At 40.6% G+C, this 18,865-nt stretch overlaps 3 protein-coding genes across 5 annotated transcripts in view; all 3 read right to left on the bottom strand.

The window, feature by feature from the left end:
- The window catches only part of LOC146481044 (uncharacterized), a 185,587-nt gene that overhangs the window by 11,126 nt on the left and 155,596 nt on the right, over positions 1-18,865 (bottom strand). The gene's annotated exons all lie outside the window — the stretch shown is intronic.
- LOC146481049 (uncharacterized) overlaps positions 1-18,865 on the bottom strand; it is a 418,045-nt gene that overhangs the window by 349,331 nt on the left and 49,849 nt on the right. For 2 of the 3 annotated variants that reach the window (XM_085108733.1, XM_085108734.1), the window contains one exon: positions 2,126-2,375. The exons of the other annotated variant lie outside the window; for it this stretch is intronic. In XM_085108733.1, the coding sequence (XP_084964859.1) occupies positions 2,126-2,375 (250 nt within the window). The remainder of the gene's footprint in view (positions 1-2,125; positions 2,376-18,865) is intronic. 3 annotated transcript variants of the gene reach the window in all.
- Positions 1-18,865, bottom strand: part of LOC146481051 (uncharacterized) — a 38,983-nt gene that overhangs the window by 14,088 nt on the left and 6,030 nt on the right. The window lies entirely within an intron of this gene.

The raw sequence follows: 18,865 nt of genomic DNA, 5'->3' as shown, positions 1-18,865 counted from the left end.
AGCACGGTTATCACGCAATAACCCCAGCCTGCGTCGATATTTGCCCTCCTATTATTTCCATTGAGAGGAAACAAAGCCAGCGGAAAAAAGCCAGCTCAAGAGTTTCACCTTTTTATCTTTATTATTTTACATGGAAGAAAAACAAACTCGTTTTGTAGATGTCCAGTCATGTTTACAGCAAAAATGCGGTTGCAAATGCTGCTCCGGAAAGTTAAAAAATGTCAACAAAACATGCTGCCAACGTCTTTGAAGGTGTAGAAAGTTACGAGTAGACTTTCAGAACTGAGTCAGTTTGTCAAGTTTTGGTCTAATCACAGTGAAAATAAAGTGCCTGTAAACCAATCAATTGTACTTGTTAACGTCAATCGCGCGCATCCGCCATCAGATCAGCGCTGGCCTTTCTACGAGCAGTTTTCGCGCGATATAAAAATCAGTGGGAGGGTTATAAAATAAATAAACCCTTTTCTGGCTTGCTAGTATGTCGGCTGATAATGTCCTTGGCTGAGAGATTGTCCTCAAAATTTTAAATTTGCCCTCGAAGGGCAAATATTCATCTTTCGGACAATTTCTCACCCGCGGACATTATCAGCCGACATACCAGCCACCTGAAGGGGTTTATTTACTAACTATTCGGGAGAAAAGAAAAGGTTTTTCCGTCACGACCAGGAATCGAACTCCTTGACTGTTTAACTGAATGACAAGCAGATGTCTGGAGTGACTGACAAAAACAAAAGAAAAAGAAAGAAAAGAATGGCCATTTCTTGAATCGGCGTTCACGGTACTGCGTGTCACCAGGAGCCCATGGTGTCACCCGCTTTTAATTAAACCAGAATTTTATGAAACGTCCTACCAACAAAGCATTCACGTACTAGATCCGACTTTTGCTCTGCTAAAAAAAAACAAAATGTAATAAAACTGAATACCATACGCGAAACAAAATCGTGTGTTCCGTTTAATCTTCCTTTTCCTTAAGGTCCGTTACAGTTTCCTTGACCGTCATAGTTTTTGTCCCACAAAAAACGAGTACCCTTCATTTGACGCCTACCAGACTGACTCAAAGGGGAAGTATCACGCGGATTTGATGTCACTTCAAAACAAAAAACGTTAGGTCAACGTTTTTTAAGTTCCCACATTTTTGTTTCCAAAATGCGCTACAGCAGATCACGAGGTGTTCCTTTCAAGAACTGAGTTGATTTCTTTCCTCTTGTTGCTCTAGAATTATTTTGTAGCTGAGTAAAGGCCTTATTTCACTATTCTTAACAAAAGAGGTTAAAAACCCCATGATACTTCTCTTGAGTCATGGAAAAATCGATGAAAACTGATTACAATTTATGTTCCCTTTAAGCAAAATCACTAAATACGTAAAACATAGCCCTTTCTAAGGTACCTTTTTCTATCAGACACTCACTGATAACTTCACTTGAACTTGAACTTGAAGTTGACGTTATATTCACCGATGGAAACATTAAAACTTATTTGCAGATTCTCTGATATTCAACACATTCATACGACTAATAATAATAATAATAATAATAATAATAATAATAATAATAATAATAATAATAATAATAATAATTAAATTTTATATAATCTTTATTAAAAATGACCAACTATTTTAAAACACAACCCTATGCACTCCTAAAAATTATGTACATTATTTTTCAGCAAATACAAAATTCTCGTTTTCAAATTCTTGTGGTATAAGGACATGTTCAATGTGAGGCTTTAAAATATTAATATTAATAATAATAATAATAATAATAATAATAATAATAATAATAATAATAATAATAATAATAATAATAATGATAATGTGTATTATCGCTTGTCTCACGATGTAGTAACTTTGAGATGTAAATCGCCACGTTTCGACTACTTACTGCAAGTCTTCATCAGGCAATGAGGTCGACGGGCTAAGCGGGACAATTTACAGCACGATGGCTGGCTGTGATTGGTGCATTTCGATTAAGTTTAAAATCAAGTAAATTTGGTGATAACATGATTTTAGGTAAACCAGTTTTAAAAGGGCTGGGTATAGTAGAATAGCTTCTGTCATATTACTTCAGCAACCAGATTTAGCTGCCGCTTAGGTCAAAATTATTGAAGAAAATGTGAAGTTTCTTACCGATTTTTCAAAAGGAGGAATGGTGATCAAATGCTTGAAGAGGTCTATCAGCCATTGGGCCTTCAGTACAACTGTGCTTTGGTGTCTAACGATCACACCCAGGTCATGATAGAAGTTCAACATTGTGTGAAATTCATCATCGTCTTCTATGAAGCAATCGTGCTTGGCATAGATGTGAAGCTGGTCCACATTCGTGTGATAAGTGTGCTGAGCTACCAAACGTTCAATCACCCTTTCAAAATTTACCCACCTAAAAAGTTTTAAAGAAGCAAGTGTAATAAATATAGAATGTGATCAGATAAGAATTTAGTGTAGTTAAGATATAAAAATCTGAGCTAACAATACGACTTAAAAGGGTTGAGTGACAAAGCAGAAATGACAAATTACAAAAGTAATGGTTTAAATTGTACCTTACTAGTAGTGAATAAGGGGGGTTGAGGGCATAACCAATCAGGACACAGGGATGATACCACGTGACGCAAATGGACCAATCAGCGTCGAGCAGTGTGACGTCACAAAATCTATTTTTAGATATGACGTCATGACGTCGTTTTTGGAGCATGGCGCATGCGCAATGGAGATAGGGGTCAAAGGTCAATTAAGACGACACGTGATGTACAATCAACAACCTTTTAATGACTTTTTCAGCGTCTTAACAATTGCACAAATGGTACTTTAGCCCACGTGATATTTGAGATGAGACTGTTAGGGTAGCTCGGCTGTCCAACCATATTCCTCCTTTGCTGGCTTTGATCATTTTCCTGACAGTGGGTAGGGGTATTTTTCTACCATTGCTTTTCAAGATTCGTCTCGCTCTTTTTCCGCTCATCCTTTTTCGTGGGAAAACGGGGCCTTCCATCGTGGCCATGGTACTCAAGGCATCCAGATCATCTTGGGCAGCTCTTCTTTTTTGTCTTCTACCACCCACACGGATTTTGGGTAATTTTCGTCTGCTACCTGCCAACGCCGTGGTACTCAAAGTTTCTTGGACGTTTACGACTTTTTTGGCGTCATCGTGCTTGTGGTTGCATGTCGGCTTCAGCCAAGGCACTCGCCAGCTCGGCCACATCTTGATCGGAACCAATAGTGGGAATGTCACTTATTTTATCAACGTTAGTGAATTTTTCTGTCACCAAGTTGGATGAGTCAGGAGGTGTCCAACCGTCCCAATCGGAGAAGGGAGTTAAATCTGAGTTCATACCTCGTATTAACTCCTTATATAGTCTGAAGAATGGAGACACGTTTGAAAGTTCAAAGGAAAGTTTACTGAAGATAACATTTTTAACAGTTTTAAACATAAAATGCCACAACTGAATCTATGGGATGAGCATTTATGTACAAGAATGGATTCTCTGCGTTAACATGTCCAGGAAAAAAATCGAAAGTACATGGACTTAAGACGTACATTTTTTGGCTCAAGAAAAAGTTTAATGTTTTTTATTTTGTCTTCAGCCATGTGACGTTCTTCGTTATTATGCAACCCTATTAACATGCTAATTTCAACGATAGGAACTGGAAAACGTGGTCTTCGTCGTTGACCACCACTGTAACAACAACAACAACACCATTCAAGTCTTCTCAATCCTTCCTCAGCACCTCTGTAACGTGTCAAAATTTCTTGTAGCACCTCTCTTATGGAATCCGGGTGAAATGGGTAAACGAAGGAGTCAAAATCTAACTGTTGATACAATAAAAAATTGATAGGTACTAAATAAAATAATAAACGTTAAAATGAGGGATGGTCATGAACAATAAACGACGTTGTACGAAATAGAGACGTAAGACGTACATATCTCTTTACAGATAGAAATCTAAAATCCTGTTTACATGATTTTCTGCACTGTATATTTCTTCGTGAGTGCGGACACTTATTGTCATGTCAATTAAAACTGGTTGATGAGGATATCTTCCTAAAAATGTTAATGCTTCTGTATATTTTTCTATAACTTCATGTAGCAATCTTCTCATATACCATGGTTGAAATGGTTGAACAAAGGGGTCAAAATCGAACTGTTGATGCAAAAAGAATCAAGTAATCATAAAAACCTCGTTTTGATTTAAACGTGGTAACCAACGTAACTCATCATCATACCAATGTATCCCAGTGGTACTACTATTCAAAATCGAACTGTTATTTGAAAAAGCTCTTATGTGCCAGGAAGTTGTTTTTAAATGATGCACACCGCGCCGAAATTCACGGACATAACTCGTATGATGTAAACTTCGAGGTAACAGCGAGTTAATTAACATGTCACTTTCATGAAAGCCATCGTAAATGTCACTTTCGCGTGCAAAGGATAACACGATGTAGATGTCCCTTATCGCTTGATCCTACCATTCTTCTTGTGTCAATGTAGCATGTAACGCATCAATAAATGAGCATACTTCATTGATATCGAAGGGTTCTAATACCTAGAAGAAAAGTAAGGATATCAATGAATGGTCCAATCGTTGAGGAAAGCGTGAGAAGAAGTTGTTGTATGAACCCTTACGCAACAACTTAAAAAGTAATAATTACGATGATAATGAACATGATGATTCCTGATTGCGTCAACTATGATACGACCGTTTATGCATTGACGTTGAAGGGTGTTAAAAATGCGGTTCGGAATGAAATTTGTTATTAAATTTTTGATGAACAACCATTCGAAAGGAAGACTGATTCGATTTCTTATGGCTTGTCTAGGTGGAGTGACGGCTAATCCAATGTCCACTTTGGTGATCTCTCCTCTCCCGTTCAAATCTTGATGCGTTAAAGCGTTGTGTAAGGCTCGTGCTAATTTTAGTACTTCAGTGAGTGATAGGGTTGTACTGTTATGACGATATATCTGATGAGAAAAAATTGTTATTATCAATCGTTATGAATTCATATTGTCCCAATCCTAATACGCAAATAGTTCGTTTGTTTCCGATGATGCAAGCCATATTTAATATATAATATATGTATAATAGTATGTTGAATACTCAAAATGGGTAACTATTATCTTGATACCATTCTTCGATAGTGAAATGAATGGCGTTTGCTCTTCCTGGTAGTATCACATTTGAAGTTTGATTCAGAAAGTTAAGGAATGGTGCGAATCCATTTCCATGTATTGAAAGTATGATTTCCATGCCCAATGTTTGAGTTTCCGAGTTTACCAAGGCTTGTCGAATTAAAGTTAACAGTAAACGCAGTGTTAGTCTTGCCGCATCGTTGATTTGGAAAACATAATCGTCATTTAAATGAAGTGTGGTCGATATCTGTGGAGGCGAATTGAAAATACAAGTTGTCTTGTTGCTTCACCACCATTTCTCAAGAATTCTGCATTCACTCTCATGAAGTATAACTCAAGTAGGATTCTTTGCTCGTCATATTCGAAAGCCCTTTCGAGTAAGTGACAAGGTGGTTCGATATTGGTTTGGTGCTCATTCACAAAGTTAATATTACTGTGTCTTCCCAATGGCCTTAATGTTGAACGAGTTATCAATGATGTCAGTAATGTTGAACGAGTAATGATGTTGTAGAGTGATGAAATGGTTTGTTTTTCTAAATCAGTTAATGCAGTACAATCAACATTGAGTTCGAGACAATGATAGATTTCTAATTCGTTGGTAGTTACCAATGTAGACATGATAAGTATAGCTTTTTCCACACCAAATGGTTCTATGCAAAGAAACATGTTACTCACTTGCTCCAATTCGCGTTGCAACACGTTTATGTCCAACAATCCTTCCAAACGCGTGATGACTTCAGCGATCGACATGTTTGCGAGATTGGGTCGGTGTGGTTGCTGAGGTTGTGGTTGCTGTAGCTGTATGGCACTTGTAGGGTTTTCGCTTCTACATAGTGGGCAAGTAGAATGAGTTCTCCTCCATTGTTCAAAACAGCTCGAGTGAAGACATTGTCGACAACAACTGAGTGTGATCGCTCCACCAAGACAAGCGTCTCCTTCGCATAAACAGAAACAGCAAAATGATGGGTTTGGAATTTCTGGTCGCAATCCTCTCAACCTTCTGCTGCATCGTAGCTGATTCATGATCGAGTATGTTTGTGGAGAAAGTGGTCTTTGTATTTTATACATTTGAATTGACTTGGTCACGTGGTCTAATAGAAGGAGGGGGTACCCCCCATCCCCCCGGTTTTTTTTTTTACTCACAATTCTTTTAGGGATACTCTAATTTAACCATTCGTCTTGTGAGTTGCCTCGAAGATGAGTTCCCTCAGTTAGTATTTGACTGAAGCAGAGAAGAGTGCACTGGAAAGGATATGTTTAATCATCGACATGGAGGGGTACTTTTACCGAAGTTTTATGCACGCGAGTTGGGGTACGCTAACTACCTTGGGGGTTTTGGTCAACATTTTCATGACATGCCTATGAAGTATACTGATCTGCTACCCAGTCAAGTAAAGCAAGTGGTCTATGTGACTCGTCGGATCCACGGTTTATCATTAACACCCACGCATTTTGAGAATGCCAAACCTCAAGACCAACTGCCATTGGATGTCACCAATTTGTACAAACAGTACAAAACAAATCAAAAAACGGTGGTGGCGTACAAGGGAGGTCACATCGAGAAGGATCTGATGAACAAACTTGACTTCCCGTCCGTTAATCTAGAGGAATTTTGCTGCCCGAAAGTGGAGGAACTGATACAAATGGGGTGTGGCCAGGAAGTGTGGGATTGCGGTCATCACATGGGTACAGGAATCGCTCACTGTTCCGTGGCAGAGTGTCGTATCCTACAGGAGTGGATCATTTTTAAGATCAATCAATTCAAAATGAAAAACAATGACAATGATTAATAGTAAAAAATGAACAATCAACTTTTTATTGTTAAAAAAATGAAAAAGTTGTTACAATAAAGAAAGTTACAAATGCAAACGTCTTTTTGCTTTGATGGTGCCCCTTGACACGCGTTCCAACACATTTTTTTTTGCCGGGTAAACGATCAATGGCCTTGACCATTTTTTCATCCGCTTTCCACTTGTCTCTAATGTTCTTGGCTTTCGAATAGTTGATGTCGTGTTGCGGTTTGACCTTGGCTTTGATGATACTGGCAGGCAGTTTGCTTTTGAGTAGTACATCTCGTTTAGCAGCCATTCTTGCTGCTTTTTTGAGTAAGGCATTCTCGGTCGATTCTCCTTTGTAGAACTGAACCAATCTTTCCATTTCTTTGGGAGGGACCATTAAGACTTCTTCCATAGCTTTTCTAATATTTGCAATAGATCCAATATTTTTTTTTTCAAACTTGATACTACACTGTCTGCAAACTTCGCCTTCCCCTTTCTTGCAACAGTCCTCGCACAATACAGAAAATTTCAAATGAATGAGTTCTTGTTCGACTCTATTGTACCGTATTTGCAAGTCCTTGTGTTGTTCTTCCAAGGTGTTTAATTTTGCGTTGGCTTCTTGTATCAAACCCACCAATGATTTCAACGTCCGAGCAGACATTGACAGAGTAGATGGTTCATCGATGTCCACAATCCACGTCCTCTTTGTCTCATCAACACCTGTCTTCGACGCTTGATGAAATTTTTTCTTTTTTCCTATCTCGCATAACGCCCTTTCATGCTGTCTCAATTGCGCCATCAGAGGTGGTTTGACAGGTATTTTCTTCTTTAACAGGTTAAGCACGATTTCACTCACGGCATTGATCTGATTCTTATTGGCATGTCTCAACATCTCTTGCCTCTTGTAACAATTGGCTTGACGAAAAATAGATTTGATGAAGGGTAAATTGCGTTTGATGTTATTCATCTTTCCCAGGGTCTTAGATTTCTTCTGTAATGACCTCTGGCTCCAATCGCTCCCATTTTTTTATAACGTTTATCTGTCCCCAATCTCCATCCTATCTTTGGCCATGAGTGAGTTATTTTTTTGCACTTGTTTCCCTTTTAAAGACTTGACTGTGAGGAGTCTAGTGGGATATAGTCAAAATTCATTTCATATTTTTGTGAACATTTGTCAGTGATGGGTGAAGCAAAGTCAGATACAGTTTCATCCAAAGTTTGCATCTTGATGAGAAACCCGTTCAATTCATCTCACGGTAATCCTCTTGCATAACTTCTCAGTTCTATCAAGGTCTTTTCGTAAGTGGTAAAGGCAAAATGAGACATGTCCATCTTCCAGGAAAATGTTTTGAAATCGTTCCATCCTTTGATAACTGAGCCTACTGCTGACAAAATGGTAACGATGATACTGTTTTCAAAAACGGAACCCACAATCATACCAACTGCCATGATGAGTATGGAAGCACCATTGAGAAGACCATGACAACGTCTGAAATGATAATACATCCGGCGATGACACCACCATTGTTTGTGATAGAAGCAATACAACGAATCTAGTTTTTGAAGTAACTCTCCCTCTATGGATGGATCCTCTGTCATACACACTTTGAGAGGCATCATTCATGCGGATACTCTCGAGGATGATCTGCTGACAGTTAGTGTGCCTCCATCTTTATAAGTGGTAGTGATTGTATTGGTAGTTGTAATGCCCGCAATTCTACGGCCAGCGGCTGTTTGTCTTTGATCGTTGAGTAACATTTGAAGTTGTTGTTGCATATCATCGTGATTAAAGGGCGAAGTTGGTGTAGTTGGAGTACCACCAGCCACGGTACGTGGACTTCTTCGTGGAGTTCTTCTTCGTGGAGTTCTTCTTCTTCTCCCTCTTCCACATGTAGTCGTAGTAGTGGCTGTCGTGGTAGTGGTTCTCCCTCTTTCTCGTCTACGCCTTTGCCTGCGCACTACCATTGCTGGTGAGGGTAATTGAGAAGGTGGAGGTGGTGGTGTCCAAGGTGTCGGACCAGGAGGAGTCACTCTCCTGGCTCTTCTAGGAAGACCAATGCCAGCAGGGGTTGATGTTGCAGGTGGTGCTGTAGCTGAAGGCACTGTAGAGGGTGCACCCAATCCAGCTGGACTAAAACGGATTGCTAACGGATCACTAACGTCAATGTTAGATTGACTCAAGGCATCTCCGATAATATCTTGACTTCTTGGTGACTGAATTCCGCCTGTACCAACACCAGCAGGACGAAGAGGAGTGAAGACTCTTCTTACTCGTTGGGTGGACAAGAGGTCTCCTGGTCCACCTGTGGCACCCGCGGCCAGGGTTCGTTCTCTTTCACGTTGTAAATCCAGGTCGAATTCAGTGGGTGATGCATAAGGATCCTCTTCCATCTAAGTCTTGCTCTTTTTGTGTTCTTCCACTTCGTCTCGGAAGAAGTTTAGACCATCTACGTAGGTGTCCACTTTATCAAACTTCTCATCCTCGATGAGTTTAAATACCTTTCTGAGAGGCTCTTCCAAGAGACCATGGAATTCGTCCCACTCATCCAGCAAGGAAATCTTTTCGGCTATGACTTCTTTCAACATCCTTAGGTACAAATGTTCGTCAGTCTTTTCTAATAGTGTCTGGATGAGTTCGCGGAAGTAGGTCTCATTGACTTTTTCCACGTACCAAGGTATCTTTTTCCACTGTCGATTCTTGATAAGATTCACTACATTTTGCATGTCACAGTAATCCATGTCATTTGGTTTCATCTCATCCAGTTATTTACCAAAGATGAAGACTGCGCTTTCTTGAAACAGACTGTCGTTTCTTTTTTGTTCATCTTTGTCCAAAGGTACATTTAAGATGGAAGCCTCTCTTTCTTCTTTGGTAGGTCTGGGCATTTGAAGCACCATCTCTCTTTTCTTCCTTCGTTCTTCTATTTCTTTTCGCATGATTTCTTTGATTATGATTTCGTTCATCTCTTCTTCTTCGTCTTCTTTAGTCTTTTCTCGACTGAAAACATCGTTTATCATCCCTTTGGCGTCTTTTCCACTGCTTAAGATATCGTTCCACTCTTGTTCATTCATCTCCATCTCGACTCTTCTTGTAACATCGCGTAAAGCCTTCGTCTCTCAATATATAGCTGTAGAGTCTGACGTCATCGGATGACGCGGGGTGAAGATCCAATTGGAGATAGCCAAAAGGTCGTGACGTAGCCTTACGGAAGACACAAAGCAAATCCTTCCAATTGAGGGAAACGATTGCAATAACAGATTTCGAATACGCAATCCATCTCTCGGGTTTTTAAAGGCTACAATGTAATGCACGTTTCTTGAAATGCTCTTGGCATATTTACCTGGTGGAAACATGTCTTGACTAAGATACAAGACTCTGATGTTTCTGTGATGAGAATGTTTGGTAAATAAATCCAAGACGCGTTTGTCGCTTCCTCCCTCATCCATCAAGTCGTCCATGACCAAAATACCTCCTTTAGGAAACCATTTTGTCAAATCGCTCAACTCTGGAATTCCTTCGTAAAAATGAATGCCCCGTTTTTTCATGCGTTTGAAACCATCCTGTCACGCTCCGTAACAATAATGAATGGCCTTGGGAGGTGATTGAAACAAATCCAAATTTTGCAACAACAATCGTTCCGTCCATTTGGTTTTCCCACTACCGGATGGACCCACGACCAGTGTACTCGAGGGATTTCTGATTTGGAACTTCTTTCCACATCGATTCATGATTGACAAGAATACACAATATCAAACGTCTTTTATTTGATTGATCACACTTAAGTTTATAAACGTGGTTCTATGTGGTTTCATCCTCGATCAACAATTTAAACATTTGTCCAACGGTGTGATCATTCGTAACATAATCGTGCTTTGAAAACTGTTTCAAAAAGTCTGACATGCTATATCCTCTGGCTTTGGCTTTGAGGAAAAACAGAGCATAATGTCCACAACTGTTACTGTCCACATTTTGGAGACTTTGTCCATTGGCCACAAGATACTTCCATCTTTTCAACCAGGTTTCCAACGGTTTGGCTTCGTAAATCTCGATGGGTAATCCATAACTGTCCATCACTTCGCAAACATTGTCTCGGGTCCAGAGTGCAATCCAATGTTTACCCGGTTGACTTTTCTCGTCCGTATTTACGATTTAAGCACTCTGTTTATGACTTGCGTTGGTTGGTAAACCATCACATGGGAAGGCTCCTCGATAATAAGGTTTCAAGAATGGATCTTGTCGTGCCAAGTAATCCAGTTGTACGTTACTCAAAGCAACAGATTCCATCTTTTTTTAGCTTCTCTCGTAGATGTTGTACAGCACGCCTCCAAACTTATCTACTTCCAGCAGATTTTCAAACTCTCCGTAAATCACCACGGCAATGACTTTTCCAGGTGCAGCATTGAACTTTATTTAAGCTGTAAGTCTACACTCTGTCTAGGGTTCAGGTCTCTTGAATCTGCGTCCCCGCTGGCCACATTGTCAAACATGAAGATGGTACAGTTTTTATTTTGCCCCCAATCCAAGTATTTCAGCATGGTAGGCACACTCTTTTTTCTGGCTCCACTGGCTAAGACGTATCTGAAGAAGCCCAATGGATCTCTGGCAGAATTGGTTCCATTTAATTCCAGTGTTTCGTAGGGGTATTCTTCCCCCCTCACAATCTGCTTCATGGTTTCCAGTCCAAACTTTTGGAAGGCATAGGGGTAATAACTTCTGTCTCCATTGAAGGCTTTTGCATCCAGCAATCCTACCACCATCCGGTCGGGAATCCTATTCTGGAAGATGTTGTTTTCCTCCCAACTGCCACTTGTACCTTGGAACGTGTAGGTTCTGATTTCACCTCTCACCACAGGATACTCAGCATGAGGAGTGGCAGCTCTTTGCACTGCTAGAGTCTTGAACATGTTGGAATTCAATTTCAACTGACATACCATGCATCTGATTTCAATGTCCTCTGGATTCAATCGAAAGCTTTTGTTGTTAGCAACAGTGCTAAGCTGAGTTCTTCCATAGGTCCAGAAATCTGGATCATTGAAGAAGAATTGCAGTTTAACTTCTGTTTGAGGTATCAAAACCTTCCTAGTGTGAAACACTTCCAGATGTGGCTTGAACATCATCCATTTTGATTTGCCAACATAATCTCCCGTAGCTGTTTCCACGATGGTTCGGTTGGCTTTTTGTGCATCACTGTGATAAGTCACCTTGAGAGTGTCAGCACCAGCATTGGCTTGCAATTGAGCTGGTAGGTCGAGGACGTTGTACCAACATTACGAAATCGCGCCCATTGAAACACGTCGCTCGTAAAATGCAAATGAGCTTCATTTTGGACGTCAATCACAGCAGTCTTTTGTGTATGGTATTGTTAAAGTGACAATTCGCGGAACGCAACTATTCATTGAAACATAATAGAAAAATAACGCAACACAAAAGAACGAAAGGCGAAGTTTATCAGCAGAAGTTGCGTGACTAAACTAAAATAAATAAAAAAATTGCCCTGCGCTGTCAAGGAAGCGATGATTTTTTGGTTATTCGATGACAAACGACAGTTCCCAATAAGAATGGGCATTATGTATGCTATCATTGCGATAAAAAAGGGAGGAAAACAGATAATCACTGTCTCCAGTGAATTGAAAGTAATTTGCATAATCGAGCGGCACGGCGGAATCAAGCAAATGTAATTTCCAATCAACGAAGCGTGTTTTTACGGCAATATACTGCGATTCCAAGCAAAAATTTTGATTTAAAGGATCCCAAATCAACCACATTCGATGTTAGAACTTTAATACGTTCCTTTCAAAGGGCGCTGCTACCGTTTCCTTTATACGTTAACTCCTTCTTCTTGTGCAAACAAATAAACGAACACTCTCGAGGATTCATGCCGCGAGACAAAAGATACCACCACCAGCGGCACGCTTTGTAATACTCGCAAAGCATCATGGTACCCCACTTCTATCGGGCGACGTGTTTTAATGGGCGCAATTTCGTAATCAACCTTGCGGAGCCAAGATCGTTTTTCCTTCATCTCGATTGAAATTAAGGAGAGTCTCAAAGTAAGCTTTTTAGGCATAGATGTCTGTCTGAGGACTGATCAAAGTGCCATTGAGCCTCACTGATAGATACTTGATGATGGAATGAGCCATGTTGTTGACAATGTGATGCGAAGCAGCCACGATGTTAGTATCATCTGCATACTTGAGCCTCAGTTTTATTTGGAAATAACTCCGATTCAAATCTATGTAATCCTCCGAAGGGTTCACCACAAATTCCATAGGCGTGATTCCCGTGGTGGTGGGATTAATGATGACCATGCGATAACCATTGTAGGAAATGTCTGTATCTGGTACTTCAAACAAATTCAGACTAGGATTGACTTCCACGTCGGACCGTTCATGAGCCACGGTAGCGTCTCCCATGTTTGATTGATTTTTATTTGCGTTTGCTGCCTCTTTTATACCTTCGTCGGAGATATCGGACCATGTCGTGACTAGGTAGTTGACTCAACTCGGAAAAAATGCAACCACCACGTTGCCTCCTTCTTTTTCCTGCTCCTCCTTTTCTTCCTAACACCAATCCACCCAATGGAACTCTGTTTTTTCTTTTTCTTCTTCTTTTCTCAGTCAAAGCACCACCTCGTTGGCTCCTTTTTCCAAGTCGACTCAATCTTCCTCTACGTTTTCCTTTCAGTTTTCCAATAGTCGTAGGCTTTAAGAATAATAAACCTCCACGTTGTAGTGGTAGCCCCTTTTCAGCCTTGAGGCATTGGGGAGTAGAATGAACGGGTCGACTCATACTCCAAAAATGTCTCTGCCTCTCTTAGTGATTTCTCGTCCAAGGATTTGCTTGGCTTTCCTTTTAGCACCCTGACGAAATCCCTTTATGGGTTTTCTTCTCAGATCCGAAAAACTCCGACTACTTCTCAAGCCAGCCAAACCCCCTTGTACGCCTCCTTTTAACACATCCTTCAGCATTCGTTTGATGTTGCCGCCATCTTGTTTTTGCTTGTTACGTTCCGACATGAAACGACTCAAGCTTCCACCTCTCATGCTGAATCCTTTTTGAAGTGTAGAGTAAAGATACCTTCTCCTTTTCCAAAGTTCACCAAATAACCCGTTTCCGATTCTGAAACTTCTGCTTCGATCGTCTCGATAATATGATTTCTGACGGGTATGTACTGAATGTGAAGCGGTTCAAAGTAAACTGAACCTCTTCCCTCCCTTTTATATCGTACTTCTCGCAGGAGAGCTTTAACTTTGCTTCCGACCATGGTACTGGCACAGACATCAGAATAGACGTGAAACGTTCTGGTGGAATGTCCTATCACATTTTAAAAGGCCTTGTTCAAATTAATGAACCTCCAGTTACAGAATATGCTGAGACGTATGCTCCATTCATCCACATACCAATAAACGGGTTCAGGACTCTGTTCTGTTCCACTATCTAAATCGGTCAGTTCTTGCCAAGCCGTTTCCTGATAGTGTTCAATGAGCAAATTTTGACCGAGTTTCCATTTTTTGGTCGAGGCTACCCATTCGATCCAGTTCATTTTTTTAGCCACCTCCGCACTGAATCAAATACCTGCTTTTCTTCCTTTGGCTGTGTTTTCATTGTCAATAAGTAAATCACCATTCTCCAACCACTTGAATGTCAAAAATAATGGATGCAGGTCCTCGTCGTAGATGACATAACCATTTTTGTAGGAGGCGACTCTAAAGGTATCTGCCTTGTAGATGATCGATTTCATAAACGATACTCCATCGACAATATTTTCATCGTCATCGACATCCCTCACCCAAATGTTAATCTTCTATTCCGTACTATACTCCAAGGGATTTCCTTGTTTTTCCGTATTCATCGATCGATAATACCATGTCAATGCCATCAAATGACCCCCTCGATGACCTTGCAACAAAGGTTTAATGCTCACTTGAGAATCGGGTAATGAGATGCTTGCTAGTCCCACTTTCCATCCATCGCCCGTAAAAAAAAGGGGATTTGCCAGTCGGTTCTTGAAGCTGTTGGCCACATTTTTGGGAAATTCAGTCAGATCAGCTTGACTCAGGACCGTCATGTGAAAGGAATCACTCATGTGGCTAGAAAGTCTCTCTTGAAATGCAAGGTGATGGTGCAATCTCCACTGTAGAATTTTACTTCTTGCCCATCGGTTTCCGTAAACACGGTTTCGATGACTTCAAAAAAAGCTTTCCTCACGGGGCTGTAGTGGACGTTTTGAGGATCAAAATGAAACATGTTGCAGTCTTCTCCCTCTTATAGTGAAACGTTCGTAGAAGATCTTCCGTCTTGTCTGCGACGATGCTGCTGCTCACTACATCAGACATTACATGCATGGTTCGATCGTCAATCAACCAATTAGAACGAAATGCTTCCTTCAAATTGATGAATCTCCAGTTGCAAAACACACTGAGTTGGATGTCATCTCCCACTTCTTTGAAAACGATTGTGCTGTTTCGATTGTTTGTATCGATGCATCCAAGACATCAGGTATCGTAGGATCATAAAAATTCATGATGAGATAGGGCCCCAGTTTGATGTTGGACATAGTCTGATGTTGATACGTCGTGGCTTCAAACCATTTCATTTTCAAGGCCAGTTTCTTGTTGAATCTAATAGTGGGTCTACCATCTTTGGTGGATCGATGAACGGTACTGTTGTCGATGACCATTTCGTTTCCATCGATTTTGACATCCAGTTGATACTTTTTTCCACTACTTGATTCTAACTTGTCATTTTTTCTTACCTCAACACCATACGTACGATTATACGTATCAACAAAATATTTCATCATAGTCACCCCAGACGTAACGTAACCGTTTTTTCCATTTCCTCCACTACGATTTCGATTGATCCTTCATCATATTTTCTTGAGTTAGTTATTTCGATGTATTCATCTATCCAGAAAGACCACTTCATCAGAAATTTACCTCTCTCTTCAGTCAAAAGACTCTTGCGTAGATCGGGTTGAGCTGAAGGGACACAGATGCTACTCAATCCCACTTTCCATCCCGGTTCTCTTAAAATCAAGGGATGATGCAATCGATTCCTGAATCGATGCGGTTTGTTGTCTGGAAATTCCTTCAAATTAGATCGACTGTTTAGTGTCACGTAAAACGACGAGTGGGGCATTGCCATCACAGTTTCTTCAACTCTTTGCTCGATATCCAACTGTTGTACTTATCGGGCCAACCTTTCCATTTTACTAACACTTGACCTTTCTGCCTCTTAAGTACCTTTTCCACTCTGAACACGTCATCATCACCCATATACACTATCTGTAAATCTTGTTCATAAAACGTTCCTTCCAATGGAGTGTCATCCAATTCGCGTATTTTGTATGTGTTGACGGGACCGTGGTTGACGCGATCTAACGTGAAGACCTCCTCGGTCCAACTGGGTAAATATCCTTTTTTAAAGGTACGATGCTTCTTGTTCAGTCGCACTCGATCTCCCACACGGAACCTAGGTTTCTTTCTGACAGGTTTTAATGGTTGACCATAAAGACGTTGCCATACTCTTCTCTCATTTTTTATCGTCACGTTTTTGGGAGGCATACCGATACTTCTATGTTTTGTCACATTGTAACCTCTCACCAAAGATTGAAGCACATCTTCGTAACAGAGCGTGTTGGCCGAAGTAAAATAACGATACATGCGAGTTTTCAAAGTGGATTAAAACGTTCCACCACAGACGCTTTGGCATCTCCCTCCGTGGAAAAATGATGGATCTTTTCTTTTTCCATTTGTAATTGAATGGGACGTCGACCCGTCTTCAAGATCTTTTCGAAGGCTTTGACCAACTGAACACCCGTCTTGTCTTTGAGAGGTTGAACCCAGGCATATTTGGACAAAACGTCTATTACCGTCAAAAGGTAACGGTAGCCTCGATTATACCTCGACAGCGTTTGCACTTCCACTAAATCTGCCACCCACTGATGATCCATTCCCTCTGCCACAACAGGGAGTGTCTTGAAACGTTTTCGTCTCGGTTTGAGCAGAGTATAGCCCAAATCTTTTTTCCAATAAGGATTGTGCCTTCTTGATCGTTATCTTGTTTGCTTCGGCAAATCGTCGTACACCGCCCAAACTACCACTTGCAGATGGATCATTGTAAGCCTCTAGCAAATTTCTCTTAATTTTCTTTTTCTTGCTCATCTTTCAAGGACAAATATTATCTTCCCCTTATCCCCTTATATCCCTAGAATGATGACGAATCTTCATCTTCATGATCTTCCCCGCAGGTTTATCTTTACACCAGATCAAGATCAATCGGTGCCAAAACAAACTGGCGATCGAAGGAAAACTCCATCCAAATCTTCTTTTAATCATTCCATAATGATAACGACCTTCGTGTTCTGAAAAGTTTTTTCTCAACCACATCATGAAAGCAACGAATTTCGTAAAATGAACGTTGACACAGCTCTCCTTGAACAGCAGCATAGGCGTGTTGACCCAATTGACACCAGGATTGTCAGGAATTATATCGGGTGGAGGTTGAAGTTCATCATGAATAGAACGACAAATAAACATGTTAACTTCCATTTTAACCAACGCCCGACACATTCGTAGAGACAAGATAAAACCACACTCATGTTTGCAAATGAAAAAAAATTTAATCGTTCAATGCTTTTTTATACACTTTCCAAGAAAAAAACACGTGACCATCAACCAATTAAAAAAAGTGTCAAAATGAGTTCAATCAATGAGTTCAAATGGCTAAAGAAGCACGTTCATACAACCTTCGCAATCTCGCCCAAGCTTGTTCCATCTCAGCACTGTACAGGAGTCCTCTAAATGGGCAATCTTCTGGTGCAACAATGATTTTCTCTTCCACCATCAGAGGCCTGTCTCTATTGTCAGGGCACATAAACCCATTTTCTTTAGTACGCCTAAACCCTGGAGCAACAGGAACAACCAAACTTTGCATCCACTCCCTATTCTTATCAAACAATGGGAGATCCGCCCACTGGAAGAAATCACACTTATTTTTCCTTTTACAAGACATGTACAGCCTACCATTGTTCTTTTCAGAACTGGAAACCTTCAGCACTGGCAAACTGCAACCAAAGCAAACTGGCAAATGATCTTCGTACTTGTATCCCACAAAAAACTTGTCCTGTGCTTGAACGGCATTCATGTAATGCCTTGCCTCTTTCTTTCCACAGAACAGCATGCACTCCCTGTCGCTACTACACTTACAGTACTCCCATCCATTACTAGCCACACGGACCTCGAGGGGTAAGCGATGAATGGGACACACAAACATCAGACCTTCTCCATCAACTGACGGATCCTGTGGATGAAGCAGCTGTTTTTCAGGATTCCATCCCATCCACTTCTTGTTATTGTAGGTCAAAGGACTGTCTGCCCACTGGAAGAAGTTACACTTTTCTTTCTGACCACATGCCATGTACATTCGATCATAGTTTTTCTCTGTCTTGCTCATCTTCAACACTGGATATTCGTTACAGTAACAACGAGGTAAACGTTCTTCGTGCTTGTACTCTGCAAGCAGTTGCTCATTAACCAAACCAAAGTAATGGGAAGCTGCTTCTTCGCTGCATAGCATAATGCACTTACTCTCTGGACAGCGATAGTACATATCTATTGGATGGGAATCTCCATTCATGTCCACTCTCTCGACAGCACATTGATGAATGGGGCAGAAGTAACGTTCTTCCATTTCATCCAATTGTTTCAGCAACTGTTTCAAGGCTTCATCCGTTTCTTTTTGCAATCTTTCTTCTTTCTCTTGTCTGATCAAGCATTCAGCCTCATTAGCTTCATAGTTAGCGCAAGTAATCTCTTCTTCTCTCAATGGTCGCCCTACATATGGTAAATCTGGTAACTTAGGACCAGAGTCTAACACGATCACGTTAGTCACATTTTCCAACGGAACAAAAGCTTTCTTGGAAACAGGTGGTTTTACAGGTGCTGTAGGTTTCCTTTTCAAA

Source organism: Pavona decussata, unplaced genomic scaffold (genome assembly GCF_977016875.1).
Source record: "Pavona decussata unplaced genomic scaffold, jaPavDecu1.1 SCAFFOLD_51, whole genome shotgun sequence".
In the NCBI taxonomy this organism is placed as follows: Eukaryota; Metazoa; Cnidaria; class Anthozoa; order Scleractinia; family Agariciidae; genus Pavona; species Pavona decussata.
The sequence above is the reverse complement of the archived record's forward strand: the minus strand, read 5'-3'. Positions and strand labels throughout refer to the sequence as shown.